The sequence below is a fragment of the Protomyctophum parallelum genome (assembly GCF_964188405.1).
Source record: "Protomyctophum parallelum genome assembly, chromosome: 16".
NCBI classification, from domain to species: Eukaryota; Metazoa; Chordata; class Actinopteri; order Myctophiformes; family Myctophidae; genus Protomyctophum; species Protomyctophum parallelum.
This window is the reverse complement of record NC_139711.1, coordinates 33,151,149-33,169,260: the sequence shown is the minus strand read 5'-3', so window position 1 is coordinate 33,169,260 and position 18,112 is coordinate 33,151,149. Positions and strand designations below refer to the sequence as shown.

General features: G+C 42.3%; 1 protein-coding gene across 3 annotated transcripts in view; it reads left to right on the top strand.

The window, feature by feature from the left end:
• Positions 1–15,880, top strand: part of pcdh11 (protocadherin 11) — a gene marked incomplete at both ends in the record, with an annotated part of 161,994 nt that extends 146,114 nt beyond the window's left edge. For all 3 annotated transcript variants that reach the window (XM_083785335.1, XM_083785334.1, XM_083785333.1), the window contains one exon: positions 15,429–15,880. In XM_083785335.1, coding sequence (XP_083641461.1) covers positions 15,429–15,880 — 452 coding nt within the window. The remainder of the gene's footprint in view (positions 1–15,428) is intronic.
• Positions 15,881–18,112: the final 2,232 nt, after the last annotated feature.

Sequence of the window (18,112 nt, the reverse complement as noted above, 5' to 3'; positions counted from 1 at the left end):
CAGTTTCTCCCCCCCCCCCACTCATTCACACAGATCCACTCGACACAGCCCTCTCTAATTCTTTCCAACGACAACTCACCGGTCTGCCGCCTCATTCTCGGAAATATAAACCCGTATATAAACCAATAATAATCTCCAACGGTCGATCGCCATTTCACGCACACGGACAGGTATACGCGAAACGAATGACGTATTCTCGAAGGACCGCCATAGGAGAAGCAGTATACATCTGACCAACTGTCTTTTTTTCGCCGTCGCGTCAGCCATGTTTGGACAAAGAAGCAGTATACTAGGCTAGCAGATATCACACCGTGGAACCCCCCCCACACTGCGAGTTGCGATCGATCGTTTTGCAGTTTGCAATGCTACTCTCATTCTCGGAAAAAAGATTCTCGGCAGTTGATCACCATAATCGCCATAGCGCCTTCGCCAGCCAATTGCAGTGATAAGGCGTCTGGGACGTAATCGACCCGTTTGTAATGGATAACTAATACAATCCTAAGCTGCGGAAGCCATCGTGTTGTCTGTCATTTTGTCGAAATCACAGCCAGCCGGGCTACGCTTATCGCTCCTGTGGTTCATGTCCAGACATGTCGTGGAACCCCCCCCCCCCACTGCGAGTTGAGTCGCTCCTGTGGTTCATGTCCAGACATGTCAACCTCTCAAGTCACTGTTATGCTATCAAACGATCTGTTGATTTTGTTTACTGAGACAATGATCACATATGTGCATAGAATCATCATCATCATGACGTTATCATGACAGGCAGATATAAACATAAATAAATTATCATATACATACTACACACTGAATGAAAGCCCTAAATGTCTAATTTTAGGAGGAAAACAAATAAAATACACATATCCCATATACTGTTTGTCAATACTAGACTATTGAATCCATTTCATTTATAAAATTCTCTTTTTCAGAGAGAACTTTAGCCCATTCTGACCTGAGATCAGATTCATACGAGGTTTCCACTGGACACACACTGGTCTGATTAGAGAAAGCATGGACCTATAGAACTATTATTCACAAAATAAGGCATATAGCGACATGTACATACTATATACCGTATGAAACAGAAGACTCTCTGCTTTCATAAGAAAAAAACTAATACTGTAATAATAATAAAAATCACACCCATGTGAAGTGAGCAGTGCAATGTTGTGAAGTGAGCAGTGCAACATTGCACTGCTCACTTCACAGGGGTGTGATTTTCATTATTATTACAGTAGAAGTATTTTTCTTATGAAAGCAGAGAGTCTTCTGTTTCATACGGTATATAGTATGTATAGGCCTTATTTTGTGAATATTTAGTTGTCAGTTCCTTGTCTTGTCTAAAATACTCTGAGGATTTCAGAAAATGCATGGACCTGAAGAACCATTATTCACAAAATAAGGCCTATAGCGACATGTACATACTATATACCGTATGAAACAGAAGATAATAATAAAAATCACACCCATGTGAAGTGAGCAGTGCAATGTTGTGCAACATTGCACTGCTCACTTCACAGGGGTGTGATTTGTATTATTATTACAGTAGAAGTATTTTTCTTATGAAAGCAGAGAGTCTTCTGTTTCATACGGTATATAGTATGTACATGTCGCTATAGGCCTTATTTTGTGAATAATGGTTCTTCAGGTCCATGCATTTTCTGAAATCCTCTCTGGTGGGCGCAAGCTGCATTCAACAGCCAATTACTGACAAACTATACATGGGACCATGTGTATTTGTTTTCCTCCTAAAAGTAGACATTCAGGGCTTTCATTCAGTGTGTAGTATGTATATGATATTATTTGTGTTCATTTTTATATCTGTCCGTCAATGTCTGTCAACTTCAACCTTCCATATCTCTGCTGTTTTTTCAAAAGAGCAGCGTGCAGTGAAAAGCAGGTTTTAGAAAAAGGTCAATATCTCCAGAATGGAAGATGGTAGAATCATATATTTTTTTTTAAATTGAAGTGGACTAGTTTGGCTTCCTTTTGATTTATGCAATGTGCGATGTGCTATAAGAGGCCCCTCGCTGTGGGCCCCTAAAAAGTTAAAAAGTCCAATGTTAATCGCTTAGCAGAAGCAATCCTGAGTAGAATTTCAAAAGTTAGCAATCAATGTGTTACTGCAAAGTACAAGTCTATTTGCTGCTCTAGAAAGTCCATCAGCTCTGAATCCTGCAACCATTTGGGTTGGAATTTCCATTTAGGGGGATCCCGCCTCAGACCCGGATCCACATAGATCAGGCTGTTGGGAGCATGGTCCGAAATTAAGATGCTATCATATGTGCAGTCCTTAATTTTGTAAGCCAAATTTGCAGAGATTAAATAGTAATCGATCCTGCTATACGATCCATAAGTTTTAGAGAAACAGGAGTACACTGAAGTGTCCGGGTATTTTTCCCTCCAAATGTCTTTCAAATTAAGTTCTTTAATAAATTGGTGAATTATTTCCCTACTCCTTTTATGAGATTTATCCGATTGAGATGTTCCATCCTTATCTGGCACCAGAGTACAATTCCAGTCTCCCGCAATGACGTAATGCCCTTTAAGTGATGTCAAAAGAATAAATAGATTGCTGAAAAACGTCGGGTCATCTGCATTTGGTGCATAAATGTTGACTAAAATTAAACTTTCTGTAAAGAGAGTACCTTGAACGATCAAGTATCTACCCATTTTGTCTGGTATTACCTTTGTGACCTTAAAAGGAATAGACCTGTGAACAAGAGTCAAAACTCCTCTAGCCTGAGTATTAAAGGGTACTGAGAAAACCTCAGCCTGCCACCTCCTCCTAATCCTAAGATCCTCCCTTGCCTCCAAATGTGTCTCCTGTAAAAATATTATTTTTGATTGTAAATCTTTCAGTCTCCCCATAACCTGTTTAACTTTTTTGAGTTTTTGCAACCCTCTGCAGTTCCACGATGTTAATTTAACTTCTAATCCACTGGTCATGGCTGTTGACTCTAAATAAAAGTATAATTAAAGTGTCATCGTTCAAACCCATCATTGTGCCCTTATACAGTAAACTCAAAACATACACATAAACCAAAAAAGGCCTCACACAAAACACACAAATAACATAACCCTTGAAGCCCCCTAACAAGGCTTCTTTCCCCCTCCCATCCATTGGCTTTGGTACAGGTGGAAGTATAATTGAATCAGAATTATTTTAATTACTCAAGTGTTAAGAGGTTATAAATATGCTTTGCTTTTACATCACCATGGGGCCAAATGGTTTTGCAGATAAGTGCCACAACCAATCAGCACCTTATACTGTTAATACATGCAAATGCATGCAACAATTATCAACGCTTGTTTTGGAGCGTCACTGTATTTGACAACAGAGATTTCCAAGAATGGGTAGTGTGGGGCTGCAGGGTTCTTTGCATGGAAAGGTTTGGGAACCCCTGGTCTGCTCTACACATGTTTCTGTGCCTCTGCTTTAGATATAGTCCATATAGCCCTTAAAAATATGAACTGTACTTGATTCTCAGTCATGCAGTGACATGCAGTCACTAGGGAGAGAGCCTAGTGACAGGGAGTGCGCTCAGCAGCACACCGAAATCAAGTGCGTAGCGACAGAAACATTAACACCAGCCACTGAGTACCCATGTGACTCTGGTGAGAGAGTGTAACTGTCATGCCAGGCCTGAGCAGTACATCAGAAATGCATATATACAGTATCTGAACTTTCGTCGTCTCTCGTTTGGGTAGGGGTGGGTGTGTGTGTGTGTGTGGGGGGGGGGGGTTTGTGTGTTTTTGGTGGGTTAAAATGGAACGGTATAGATTATTATTATTTATTTATTTTCTTGCTGTGATTCACTGAATGTGCAGCCTTGTTTATGCTTTCATGTATACCAGTGATACGTTACAGTATATGACATACCTCCCCTCCCCAACACACACACACACACACACACACACACACACACACACACACACACACACACACACACACACACACACACACACACACACACACACACACACACACACACACACACACACACACACACACACACACACACACACACACACACACACACACACACACACACACACACACACACACACACACACACACACACACACACACACACACACACACAGAGAGAGAGAGAGACAAGAACATGGCGATGTGGATGAATTATACATGTTAAGCAAGAACAGGTCTTTCTCTGAAAGCTTACCCTTTTCATGATAACCCCTTTTTAGACATTCAGTGGACTTATCACGGCATATAAATAGGACAGGATTCATTATTCAGGGGAGGTTTCAGTGAAAAATTAATAGTTGTCCCCAGGAGGAGGGACGGCACCGGCTTAAAAAAAGAAGAAACCTTTAAAGTGTACATGCACAGGGGGATCTGGAGAGAGCCTGCCTCCCATATAAAAAAAAATCACCATGCGACACAACACGTTGATATGGGTAATGTGTTTGCCCAGCACTAATGCCTCCAACTAATACTTACTGAGTACACAGTAAGTTCTTTTGAATGGGATAGAGAGAAGGGATTATGTGCGTATGGGTGCTCTCCTCACATGAAGACTTAATAGTATGTATTTACAGTGTTGCTTGTCAGTACAAAACAGCAGGGCTTGAGTAATTTTCATTTGACACAGGATTCACCTTTCTGGAGACTGAATATTTCATGTCCATACTTTGACACACTTTTAAGATAGCTGCCGATACTAAAGATGGATGCATGCACGCACCCACACACACACACACACAGGTAGCTTTTAAAATAGAAAACTATACAGCAGGCCTTCCTTTCAGCTACAGTATATCGTAAAAGAAATTATAGTTTCCATTGAGGCCAGATCACTCATGCTCCAAAACAACAGTGCTGAGTTGTTTTCAGCCTGCCAGTTATCAGTTGAAAGATGGACTATGCCAATGTCTTTGTATCCCCTCCCTATCTGCCCGAGCATGGAGGCAATAACAGTAATGTACGGCTAAGCAAAAACAGAGCTAATCATCAATGACTGCAAGATATATAGCATATGCAGTGGCACCTTGTTTATTACCCGCTTCTCTCCTCCTGCTGAATCCATCGGCTACGCAGACACTCTGTCAGATAGAGGGACTCCTTCAATGTTAATTTGATTCATTCTTGTTTTCCATAATAATTGGGGGCAATGGGTCAGTGTGATGAATTTGCTTGTTACATGACCCGGGATGTAGCGTGGCACTTGGCTGGCATACGGTTTCATCTCAGCATCTTCCACTTGTGTGGAAGAAGGACTTAATTTATTATTTTCCGCCTGTGGTTTGAAAAACATCCGTTAATTTCTGTCTATACAGTTCAGTGTGCAATGTAGCGAGAACTGCTGACCATTATGTCACAGCAGTTAATGTGAGAGCACTGCAGAAATTAACTTTCTCACTTTGAATGAACTTATATAACAAAAGAATAATACATGAATAAAAACTGGTTTGGCAACTTAATTGACTTAAAAGTTTTCATAATTTCATATGGAAGGAATTTCTTGTGTATGCAATTGTAAGACTACAGTTAGCAGGTCCAGTAGATATCAGATCTCTCTTGTTTTTATATAATATAATATTTCCACCGCCCTCCCTGCTGCAATCTTTTTCTTTCTATTTCTTCGACTTCCCATTATCTGTGGAAATATGGAAATGCTCAGACATTCATCTATGTGCAATGAATTTTAAGCGAGATTCGAATTTCTTTTGCTCTTGTAAATATGCATTTATGTATTACTTCCCTGTCATTGACAATCCACATCCATATATCTACACTATATGTTCATGAACGCATACACATGCATTTACAAGAAAATATAAACAAACATTTACTGTAACTTTACAGTAGGCTACACACGAACACACACAAACACAAATATGACAGATTTAAATTTAGTTGCGTGCTGGTGTCTCCCACCAAACAATATCTGTAGCCTAATAATACTAAATGTATAAGCTCACCATGCGACACGTTGTAAGCTTGTAGATAAGTTATCCTCCAGCAAGGGCAGAATCCATTTGTACCGGCCGTCCCGTCGGCCGGTGCGATGGGTCGGCCGGTCCGTGGGTGGTCATTTGATATCTCAAGGTTCGGGGACCCCCAGGGACCCCCAAATGGTAACTCTGTCATTCCTCTACCGTTTTGGACGGGGGTGGGCTCATTTGAATCGTGTCGCCCCCCTGGGGGCGTCTTTGGGGGTCTCAAGGTTCGGGGTCCCCCAGGGACCCCCAAATGGTAACTCTTTCATTCCTCTGCGTTTTGGACGGGGGTGGGCTCATTTGAATCGTGTCGCCCCCCTGGGGGCGTCTTTGGGGGTCTCAAGATTCGGGGACCCTCAAGGACCTCCAGGGACCCTCAAGGACCTCCAGGGACCCCCAAATGGTAACTATCATTCCTCTACCGTTTTGGACAGGGGTGGGCTCATTTGAATTGTGTCGCCCCCCTAGGGGCGTCTTTGGGGTCTCAAGGTTCGGGGACCCCCGAGCCCACCCCCGTCCAAAACGGTAGAGGAATGACAGAGTTACCATTTGGGGGTCCCTGGGGTCCCCGAACCTTGAGACCCCCAAAGACGCCCCCAGGGGGGCGACACGATTCAAATGAGCCCACCCCCGTCCAAAACGGTAGAGGAATGACATGAGTTACCATTTCGGTAAAAAAAAGGTTTTTTTTTTCTTTTTTCGGCCGGCCGACCCACCCACGGACCGGCCGACCCACCCACGGACCGGCCGACCCACCCACGGACCGGCCGACCCATCGCACCGGCCGACGGGCCGGCCGGTACAAATGGATTCTGCCCTCCCTCTTATTTTTGGTGCACAACAGGGCACACAGCCAAGTATAAATCTGGCGAATGTAGGGTGCCGTCAAAGAATTTAGACTATGGGCCCTATCTTGCATCCTTGAGTCCTTAAACCAGTAATTTGAGAATTTAGCATTGTGTAATAGGCGTTCCCCGTAAAAATTTTTTTAATCTTGGACACCAGCCTTTATTCCTAAAACACCTCCGCTATCAATTACATTATGCATAGGTTTGGTTTGGGCGTTACAATAATGAAACCAAAAGAATATCGTCTTCTTTGAATACACATCATCTTATATAAACACAATTGACTCAAGGAATTGACACTCTCACTTCTGCTGACTATAAGAAAATTAGAATCACAGAGATTCGTGGAGAATTAGGAGAGAATGAGACCTGTGAAAGGAGTCAGCATAATGTACAGTATAGTGGGTAGTGTGGCCGCAAGATTTCGCTTACGGATAGTGCAAGCTGCTAAATGCGTAATTCATGGGTGGGGGCCTGGGGGTAGTGCCAGCAGGTAAGGGACGGTGCAAGATAGAACCCCATGTGTTTCCGTTTGCATTGGTTTCTAGTTTCTACCCCCCGCTGCATCGCTGTGCCTCAGTGTGTCATTATCGTGATGAGCGCTGATTGCAGATTGTTATGGTGTTTGCACCTCTCATCTATCTGGACCATGCTGGGTATTTGGCCAGGACTGATTGTGTTGACACAATCTTTCTTCTCTCTTCCAGAGATAGAGAGGCTTGGCCCAATAGCAGCCCACCCATAATGAAGGAGATGCAATCGACCACTAGTCTCTCACTATAATCTCTCACTAGTCTCTCTTTTTACCCCTCCCCCAAAATAAAAAATATAGAAATAAAAGGTCAAGTGGCGGGGAGAAAGATGCTGCTGTGGACCGGCTACATCTCACAATCAACTTCTCAGTTGATTGGTTAATCACGCTGTTGTTATTGTTGATGCGGAGGTCTGCCTTTCTGTGCACCGATTTATGCTGAGCTGGTGTTAAAGTTTTGGAGGTGGTGTTTGTCGACCACACTGACAACAAAGGTGACTGGGACAGGGATGAATTTACATTCAATTAAGTCTATACATTGTGGCCATGTTGTATATGTTTAGTTTTCAAATGGCCACTTCAACCCAAAACATGCCTTTAATCAGTGCCAACAAAGAGGAAGAAAGAAGCGCATGGCGTCAGCCTGTTCGAGGGATTATTTCTCCCTTTGTGCTCTTTGTCCCCTTTCTGTGCTTTGTTATTTGTTTTGGTGTTCTAATCTCAGCCAAGTCAATAATATTCTTTGTTGTCTGAAATTGTGTGTCGGGAGGGTAGGAACAAAAAAAGGGGCCTCCTCCTTTTGTTGAAAGTACCTGTCTGTGACTTTTCACTCTCTCTCAGACTCCTAGATAAAGTAATCATTAGATGTTGTTTTCTGCCTGCAATTACTTTCAGCTACAACGGGTCAAACACTAGGAAAGCAAGAAGGGGTCGAGGGAAGACAAGGCTAGATGGATTGCAGGAGAGGAACTGTATGGGTCCCACAAGTGCTGATAAATACGTGTGAGGCTCAGAGACTCACCATTGTCAGAGGTGTCTCAGTAAATGCTTCAAATGTAATTAGTCCAGAGTATATATGGACGACCCCACTCCCCTCTTATCTGAGTCATATTGTCTCCTTTAAAAGAAGGCCATTCATTACATCTGGCACTATTTGTTTTTGCTAAGTAGTAAAAAAAAGAAAAAAAGAAAAAAAATGGGAGCAAGGTAGGAAATACGAGGGGTAGCCTTGCTGTTTCTACACACTTTGGACGCCTCTCTGGCCGTGGAGGATCATTCTTCTGAATTCATGGTTCGACGGCACACACGTACAAGCCATTATAGGATAGATTAGTCATCTGGTGCCATGGTGTTTCTGTGGCGGTATTGAGGTGATTTCCGTCTGACTGCTGCACATCATCACATCACAACAACATAATTGTATCATGGTGAGTGTGTATAGGGCTTGACAAGATGTCTCAAACCCCCCCAGCTATGGCCTCTTTGAAATCTTAACACAAGTCAGAATCCTACATGACACTTCTGATCTCTGTGGTATAGTGACTAGTTGCACACTTGCTTGGCATTCCAAAGAGCTTTTATTTTTATTGACACAATGTAATATTTACTTCCTCACCCATGCCCTTGTCACCAGTGACAATGACAGCTCTTATTGCTTTCGCCAGGGATTATGCTACTAGGCTACCTTCTGCCTCATATAAGGTACTGAAAAACAAAGCACTGAGTTTAGCAGGCAGAGAAAATAACTAATACAATTTGCAGACATTCTTGGAACCCTATTTTGCACGGCGACTTATGCATTATGGCTAATCTTATTAGACATTTTTATTATTTGAAAAACATTTTAAAATAGTTGTGAGCTTATGGTTATCGGCTATTTTCACTATTTTAAAATGCTTTTCAAAATAATAAAAAATGGCTAATAAGATTATTCATAAGGTAAGATACTAAAGATTGGGCCACATATCTGTGAAGCTGATCACATCCGAGCTCTAGTAGGCCTATAGACAGAATATTTGAGTGTCATTGTTACAGCATTATATATTCACACCTTACTATAAAATTGTTATAGTTTGAATAATTTCCAATTTTCATAATGTAAAGTAGCAAACTTCTACCCCTTTTTCCAATGAATCCTCCCAGCAGAGGTCTATATGGTTTGCAGCTACTATGCTGTACAATACTGCCTCATCCACCAGTGAGGAGCCCCCGCCAGGAGGTCAAAGTGACCTTCCATTCAACCCTCCCCGAACACGGCCAGTTGTGTTTCTGTCAGTGGGCAAAGCTCCGTCGTTGGAATTTAAGCTCATATGGTATGATATGCGCTTAGATTAGATTAGATTCAATTTATTGTCACTGCACATAGTATACAAATACTTTGACAATGAAATGAATAGTGGCGTCCAAGTGCAATACAGTAATGCAGTAATGGGAATAAATACACTTGTTGAATGTACAGAATGTACAGTAATATATAATAAATAGAAAAATAGACAATGAAGTATAAATATAAATAAGGAGTATGCATATATATACACACCCACCCACACAAGCCATAAGTCATAACATGCTAGTGTATGTATGGTGTGAGCATGAGAGTTCAGATGGGAAGGAGGAAGGGGGGACGGAAGGGGGTATCAGTCGTGGAGCAGTTGAGAGCCCATGAGAGGTCCTCAGAGAGGACACCCAGGAACTTGAAGCTGGACACCCGCTCCACCACCGCCCCGTTGATGTGGATCGGGGTGTGGTCACAGCGGTTAGTCCACAGTAAATTAGTAAATTATGGTCCCATTCATTTTCAAATGAACAATAATGCAGGGTATGTTTCTAGTACTGGTTTTTACCAAGTGAAGACCCCGCCCTCGCTGCGGTTGCAGCCAATTCATAGCAGTCTTTTCCGATTTCATTTGGGAACCGGAAGTTCAAAGACGGCGGATTTCAATTTGCCGAAAAAGTGATCTCTAGAAACCAATTGGGCTCTTTATGTCCGTTCATTTTACAGTCTATAATGTTTCTGGACAGTTAGATGCTCTGGAGGCAAGCTGGAGCCGGCACCATTGGGATGTAAACACACACCCTGGACACCCTCCACCCAAATGCCCTTTGTGTGCATCATTTCCATGATCCTATAATCACATGATGTGCGCCAAAAACATAATTCACATGTATGATCCTCAGTGGAACAGTGCTGTGCTTGTAAGTGGGATGCTAGAGATTTGTGCTTCCGTGAATGTCATACATGAGTTTCTCCAACAGTGATTATTAAAGTACTTTGATTGGAGAAATGGCTCTCGCTTGCCTGCGCAACACCCAGCGGTTTTAATACCGCTATTATTATTAATGACCGTTCATTTCCATATCCAGATTGTACGTTTTGTGAGTAGGTACAAGGCTAGGTCCGTGAAGGGATAGTCTAGGTAATTACAAACCCAATTACGTATTCCCTTTCATTTGTTTGACCGAATCATCCACATGCTCACATTTTCCTCTTCCACTCTCTCCAGATGTGGACAAACATACATTTCCTGTCTCTCTGCCTCTCTAGATGTCTCTGTATCCCACACCATCTCATGCTCTATCTGTCTATCATACAGTACAAAACAAGAAAGAAGAGAATAGTAACATTATGGTACTTGTGGTGAGTGCACCATTAGTGGTACTGTGGTACTAATATTTTTCCATGACTATTGATGGGAGTCAAGGTCACTTGTTTAAACATCTCAAACAGCTCAGTAATCTTCTTTGCTTTCTTTTTTCTGGCACCGTTAACCCTGCGGATCCTGAATTAATTAAGAGGGAGGCTGCATGAAGTGATATGGCTTAGACTGGTCATACTGTATTAAATGTTTTCAAAACAGAAACCTTTTTTTTGCCTAAATATAAATCCCATGTTTGTCACATGCTGCCAGAGATCAGAAATTAAATATCTTCTTTCCAATAGTTCACCATTAATTCATGCTTTGGGGTCGGAATTTAGATTTCAACAAGGTACACGATTGGACTGGGAGTGAGACACCGTATGAGACCCAATTAAAACTCACTATAAAAAATGTTGAAGATGGATTCCTGCATATAAATGAGTTTGCTACTCTGCTATTCAAGGTTCCTTTGAAAGGGTTGACAGGATATTGAAGTAAAGAACAGTGAATTAAGCCCATGCGGTGTGCATATCAAGATTAGATGTAACTTAAATAGGAGGTACAGTATAGCTATATGCATGCAACTTTCATCTGTAATTAAATACATGGGTTTTACAGTTTCCCAAGCTACAGTAAATCATTCGTACCTTGTGTCAATCGTTACTGTGCATGTCAGAGCTGGGGCATATGCCATCCTGATGGTTGTGCAATGATTTTAATGTCCTAGATGCGTGCAATTATCCTTTTAATTAGCAATGATGCATTTGTGCATGCTAACATAATGAGTGGAATCATGACACGTGTACAGACCTTAATGTGTAGCTCATTAAGATGTAACTACCTCTGTCAATAAGCCAATCAGCAATCATGGTAAATTCCCTTAACAATTGTAATGAAGACCTATAATAGTGTGGCAAATGGTCTGTCTGTCTGTCTGTCTGTCTGACATTTGCATTATTGAATTTCATGTTGATCATAGAAAAATAAAACAGATGGAATGCCCACTGCTGTAAGAAAAAGAGAATACTTAGATGCAAATAACGAAGTCAACATTCCAAATATTGCATTACGAAGAAAGAAAGGGCACTACCTCTTGGGATTCAGTCATGCTTTGGCTATGATCTTTAAATCAAATCAGCAACCTTTATTCCTAAGTCAAGCTTATTGTCATCTTGCTGGAGCGTTCTGCTATAACTTCCTACTGTAGTATCAGCATTACTGTAGAGTACCTTCATTCAGCATCGGTGGCACCAATGCTGGGGAAGCTGGATATCATCTGTTCAAATAGGATATATGACTAAGATGCAGGAAATCATGTGCTTACACTGCAGGTAAGTGCTTAAATAGTAAAAGTACATCATCTGCAGAGATCTCACAATGCATGCAGTTAAAGTAATAAACCACCGTCTATGTTCTACGAGAACCCTTACAGTACTATTATCATATCTCGTGTTTTACCCGCGTCAAATGTTTGTACAAGCTGTTAAGTTTTGCTGTAAGGACAGAAGGTCAGTCGAAGGTGGACACATCCGCGTTCGATCTCTGGCCTGCCTGAGGATGTGTTGATGTTGCAGAATGGGGTGGCCGTGGGCTACCGCTGTGGTATTGACCTTGCGCAAGCCCTTAAGATCAGTTAGGAGCCCGGCTGGGCTCCCACAGGGCATCTGGAGAAACAACCTAAGAACATGGATAATAGATGTCCTTATGATCTCACAGTCACACTAGCCCGTAGGCTATTCGGTGGATCTGGGAGTTGGGTGCTGTGCAGAATTTGGAGTCAACAGTCATTTGTTCCAAGTATTAGGTTAATGGACATAGACTCGAATCTACAAAGTCTGAATTCCAGAGTAAGGTTGTGTCTGTTTCAATCACATCAGCACTATTCAAACTACGCTGAATCATGTTGGGTAGGTGGAGGTATGCCCGATTTCAACAGTGCAATCTATTATCCCCCATCGTCAGCCATTATCCCTGCTTGTCTGTCATTCAAATTTCCTTGAAGGAAAAGGGGAAAAGAGGGTTCATATCAACAGGGGACCTGCGGTATCAGTTGCGTGTGATTCCTTGCAAAACCTCCGCAGGGGTACAGTTGTTTCCCCTGAATACCAAAGACACTCACTTAAGCAGCACACATCACACGCCAGGCAACGGTGTGCCTCTGGCTGACGAAAGCAGCCAGCTAAAGCTGTCAGCGACATCACTCAGTCCGTGCTCGCCCCCACCATCATCACCACCTAGCCAACCTATCCCCACGGAATAGAAACTGGCACAGGGCTACATCTCTTTGAGCTGTTTAATGTGAAATGCTGGATGCAAAAAAAAATGGAAGCACTCAAGGCTGTTGACACAGCAGCACTGTGAGTTCATGTAGTTTTCACCCAGGGTGCCATGGAGCCACGGCATACCTTTCATGTGTAAAGCACATTACAGACAGCTTCCCCCTTACATGCACTGATCGTTTAAGATAGAGAAAGGAGCAAAACACCTTGGTTAAGATGCATGTCATTGCTGTTGGGCAGAAACCTTGTATGTCCAAAACTGTTACATTTCAGGAAATGGGGGAAATAAAACTTAAATTTCAATAAATCCAATGCAGTAATTATTTAGTCACAAGCTTCTGTTAATTATTTTCACTTATCTCACAGACAGACGTAACCACTTTCAACATGGTGGGGGGGGGGGGGGGGGGGGACGGGGGGGGGGGGGACTGTTAGACAAAATAATTATAAAATATAGGACATAATAGGATGAAATTGGGAGATGAAACGTTTCTTCCCGGCAGCAAAGATATGTACATGTACACTTGTATGTGCATGTGTGTGTGTCAGTGCATGGCATGCCTATGAAATAAGAAGTCTATACTAATAGCATTATGCCATCAAAAAAGGCAATACCTTGAAAAGGCATTGACAACAGCAGAAAACACTTGGGGAAAGATTGAGTCAGGGAACAGCAAGGACTTGGCTCAGACCTATTGTGCTTGCTCAGAGAATGAGTGAGCGGCATGCATTTTTGCCTTAATGAAGTTAGTGACCCTCTGAAAGGTGACACATTTACCGCTCAGGGGATTTATACACTCCTGCTCCAAGGCTCCAGTTCAATATGGAGGACAGATTTTACTCCACGTAGGTAGGCTACATGCACACACTCCAAATATAGCCCCACAACTCACACCAGGAGATTCATTTTCCGACACCGTTACCATAATTAAAGCCTAAGTTGTTTCCTTCAATCTTTTGAATCTTATTCAATGAGAATATTAGTCACATTTGCAGAACCACATGAAACAATAAACAAGGTGACAAGACACCTTGTTTGAGATCTGCCGACATCTGGGGAACAGAGTTAAACAGAGCATGCAGAATGTGTAGTCTACATGAGGGGAAACGGTGGCTGCACTATAGCAGGGCCTAAGACCGCTCAATTATTGATAGCATTCTTACTTATGCAAATATGTTGAATTATTTCTAGGTGACAGCTTGAAGTTGAGGCCTGGAGGAGTGATGTGATGTTGGAGCGAGGACCCCTCTTTTCTTTGCGAAGCATAGGATGCATAGCACTGCCTCAGTGCATACTGTTTTACATTCTAATTATCTGGTTTGACAGGCTTTATTGCTGGGGCTCAATGCCGAGGCCCCCGTCCCGGACTCATTCCACATGTGATGTCAGTGCAGGCATAATGAGATAAGATAGTTTGAGTGCTTAGCCTCGCCCATTCGCCGCGTGCTCCCTCACTTTCCGAACCCCCGACCCCCGCCTTTCAACGCATGCAAATCAAATGCGGTCGCTCTCAACTATAGTGCATTCATTACCACCTTGAATGTGGCAAACATGCTCACTAAATACACATCCCAAGGATACAGGTAGACATGTGGTTTTTATTCTGCGCCTACAATTCTGCCTTTGTCTTATGAAAGATCAAAAGGGGTTTGAGGTGTGCCGCTATTCAAATAAACAATGTTTTTGTAAGATCTCCGTTAAATATTAAATACAGATAAGCCAATCTAAGACACAAACAGAGAGACAGTTTTTCCCCATCTAACTTTAATTAAGCTACAGGGAATTCATTGCATATTGTAGGTAAACAGACAGAGTCAGGGGAATACCAATGGAAATTAAATGCTCTGCTGCTGCTTTTCTCATTACAAACATGAAATGAAACATTTATCATGACTTTCATTTTGCTAAAAGGCCAACAGTTTGCGGGTCAACCGCTGATAAAAGGACAACTTTATTCTATTTACTTCATGATTTACAATTTCATTCTCTGCTTTTAGAGTGCTCTAGTAAAAGCAGGGTAACGCCACCTGCACTTACTCTATCTTCAGAGTTCAGCCTTGTTTGGTGGCATGGTTAATTAATTATCTCTCTCCCATTCTCTGTTTCTGTCTGTCTGTCTGTCTGTCTGTCTGTCTGTCTGTCGCTCTCTCTCTTTCTTATCAGCTATAGAGGTGAACCTGCAGAAAGCCTTGGCTGAGGCCTCCGAGACCTGTACCCAGGAGTGCCTGATCTTGGGCCACTCTGACAGCTGCTGGATGCCCCCTGCCCTGGCCCCATTCCAGTCTCCCGGTAGCAACAGCCCCACCTCCACCACTGCCACCACCACATCTGCCAATACCCCACTCCCCTCCTTCGGCTTCCAGCAAAGCTGGGCCCGGGGTGGCAAAGGCAGCATGGGGCTCATGGATGGCCGTCACACCCTGGGCAGGTCTGTGCCCAAAAAAGATGAACTGGACAAAGGGATCAGCCGGCCACAGTTCTACCACACCCTGGATAGACACAGTAAGAAAGATGACCCTGTGAAGGTCATCCCCCTGGCTAGCTTTTCCACACCCGGGCAGCAGACCTCCAGCCACGGCGGTAGCGCTTCCTTCTTACACGAGCACCAGTTGTAAGACAAACAAAGAGCATCTGTCAGTCCGACATACACACCACTCTATCCGTAGATTGCTCTGTCAGTGACTCTTTGATCATTGTGCGTGCGTTTGACAAACTATGATCAGCTCCATGCAAGCGAAAAGAACCCAGCAGCGGCTGCTTTTAAGATGATGTCATGTAGACGAAAAAGTGAACCTTTTGAAGGAAGGATGTTAAGTATTTACATACCAGATCCATGTATACTGTAGTATGTAAATGGTTATTCTATACCAAAGTAGTTCCATCACAGAAAAAACAACAACAAAACAAAACAAAAAAACAACAAAAATGAAAAACGAAAAAAAATGATGTTATTGCCTTCAGTTTGGTGATGTTTGTTTTTAATCATCAGAAAGGACTCTGTGCGCTTCACACTCACTGAACCCCAGCTCAGTGGAACAGCGAGCAAAGTGAAAGACAATTACCTTGCATATAAACAAATGCAAATAATAGAGCGTATTGTATGGAGCAAGCTGAATCTGGCTAAATGCTAATTGTGAGCTCTGGGTGGAGGATGTTTATGTTCAAGCTCTGGTGAAGTATTGCTTAGTATGTCATGCAGCTCCAACTCCTTGTAGAAGATGTCTCTTCCCTCTAGCCGGAACATGTTTCAGAAGTCTATTTTGGTCAGGGGACTGTAGAAGGGTAAAAAAAAAAGTCTACAATGCATATCTAGGCCAACAGAAGGCTGCACCGGTATTCTATGGTACTCTATGTTTTCAACACACCTCCTTACACAACATCTTAAAGTAAAAAACACACTTGCACAGTCACACCCAAGATGTTTTCCATATGGTGATTGCTCAGACTCTGCCACCTCTATTAATATTTGTTTATACCCAACATTATCTCATTAGCTTAGTCTAGAAAGGCACAGACAGATGCACGTTGGAAATGATGCCTTTGTTTTCCTCCTCTCTTTGTATTTCTCACATTCTCCACTCTTCATCACTCAGAACAATACACACGATAAGTGGTATGGAGCCAATTACGACATTCTCACAACAGTGTAATTACTGTGTGATCTTCATAGCGGTACTCATTGTTGTTGAAAGATCTAAAATGGTGCTCCCGCCTAGCCAGAAACCTGTAATGCGTGCCATAGCAACAGGAGAGTGCGGACAGTGTCCCCAAAATAGAAGCTTCTTTTGACTTCTTCCTGCAGCAATTCATCATATAATTAACAACTCTAATGTTCTTTGTATTAATTAAGAATTCAGCATTTTCAAGCTGTTTAGTTTCTCTTCACAGTTTAATATATCGACCTCCCACTTCGTATAGATGCTGACAGAACAGCAGTAAGTCGCAATGGGCCTGGCTGGGTAAAAAGCTCTTTTATCGGGCCCCCTACCCTATGACTGATTGTTGATCATGTTCAGGTGTGATCACACTGCCAGCTTCTTCTCCAGCGCCACATCTGTTGCGTATAATATTGCTATGCTGCTAATGACTCTAAGCTGAGAAGTGAATGGGTGTGTTTAGGATCATTACTGGTTTAAAGCACTAAGTGACATTCATTTTACAACATTCCTATAGTCCATGATAAAATTAAACAACATTACACTCATCAAGTTTACTGATCTCCCATATCCTTTAAAACAAATACTCTATTTTAAAATGCCAAACTAGGGACAGGAGTTGGAAACAGCCATTGGCTATAAACTGTGTACAACACATAGGGTCCCTGTTCTGACAGTTTTATTGTAATTGTGTGAAACTGCACCATCCCTAAATTAAATATAAAAAACACACATAATATAATGATTCTGTCTAATACTCCAAGCCAGGCTTTCAGCTAAAGAGCTTAGAGAAATCATTTTCTAGCGATATCAGAGACTTGGGAATAGGTGTAAATCTATAATGCAAGGTGACATTCTCTAGGGATGGGCCAAGTCAAATTGTGTTTGCACGCTCCTGGCTGCTGCTACTATTCCGTGACACCTGGGGTCAAGACTGCTATAATTATTAAGAGGATTGTGTCGTGATTCAGTGAAATTATATCAGTCAAAAGCACAATGGGTCAAGGGCAAGTCAGGACCAATACCATCCATCTCGAGTCAATTGGGAAAATGAATTCAATTTTCACTCAAAAACAAACAACAAAATTAAATAAACCTTCTTATGAATGTCCCATGTTTGGGAATCTAATTAGGGTTTAATTGAGGAATTTATATTATTTTCTCCAGCTTTATTATGTCACGTTCTCGTTA